This window comes from Lagopus leucura, unplaced genomic scaffold (assembly GCF_019238085.1).
Source record: "Lagopus leucura isolate 7727_CA_CO unplaced genomic scaffold, USGS_WTPT01 27202-0_obj-0_obj, whole genome shotgun sequence".
NCBI classification, from domain to species: Eukaryota; Metazoa; Chordata; class Aves; order Galliformes; family Phasianidae; genus Lagopus; species Lagopus leucura.
Genome location: NW_024967084.1, coordinates 1 through 584, shown reverse-complemented (window position 1 = coordinate 584; position 584 = coordinate 1). Strand labels below are relative to the sequence as shown.

Genomic DNA, 584 nt, shown 5'->3' with positions numbered 1-584 from the left:
CAAAATGGCCTCCAAATGACCCCAAATCAACCCCAAAATGGCCGCAATCCCCCCCCCTTTCCGCTTCCGGGACCTGATTTCTCCCTTTTCCCCTTCCAGGACCCAGCAGCCCACCTCACATCTACCCCTTCCCCCCTCACCCGGAAGAGCTCTCCCAATCCCGCGTCACCTTGGGTTGCCTGGCCCGCGGTTTCCGCCCGCGTGACATCGAGATCCGGTGGCTCCGCAATCACCACAACGTCCCGAGCAAGGAATACGTCACCACTTCCGTCCTCCCGGAAGAAAGATCCGGTAATGGCGGCAACGGAAGTGAAGGTGAAACATTCTTCGTGTACAGTAAGATGAGCGTGGAGGCCAACGGTTGGCGCGGCGGAACGGTTTACGCCTGCATGGTGGTGCACGAAGCGCTGCCCATGCGCTTCAGCCAGCGCACGCTGCAGAAACTGCCTGGTAAATAAAGGATGGGGGTGCGGAACCCTCGTGCAGAGCACAAGATGGCGGAAAATCCGGGTCTTTTTGGGGCGAAAACGGGGGATACTGGGAAAAAGTTGGGGGGAAATGCGCGAAATCAGAAGGAATGGGGG

The 584-nt window shown here is 58.7% G+C and overlaps 1 gene segment (V, D, J or C); it reads left to right on the top strand.

Annotated features, from left to right (window-relative positions):
* Positions 1 to 493, top strand: part of LOC122192946 — a gene marked incomplete at its 5' end in the record, with an annotated part of 1,283 nt that extends 790 nt beyond the window's left edge. The window contains 1 exon segment of the C gene segment in view: positions 100 to 493. Within this exon segment, the coding sequence occupies positions 100 to 458 (359 nt within the window).
* Positions 494 to 584: the final 91 nt, after the last annotated feature.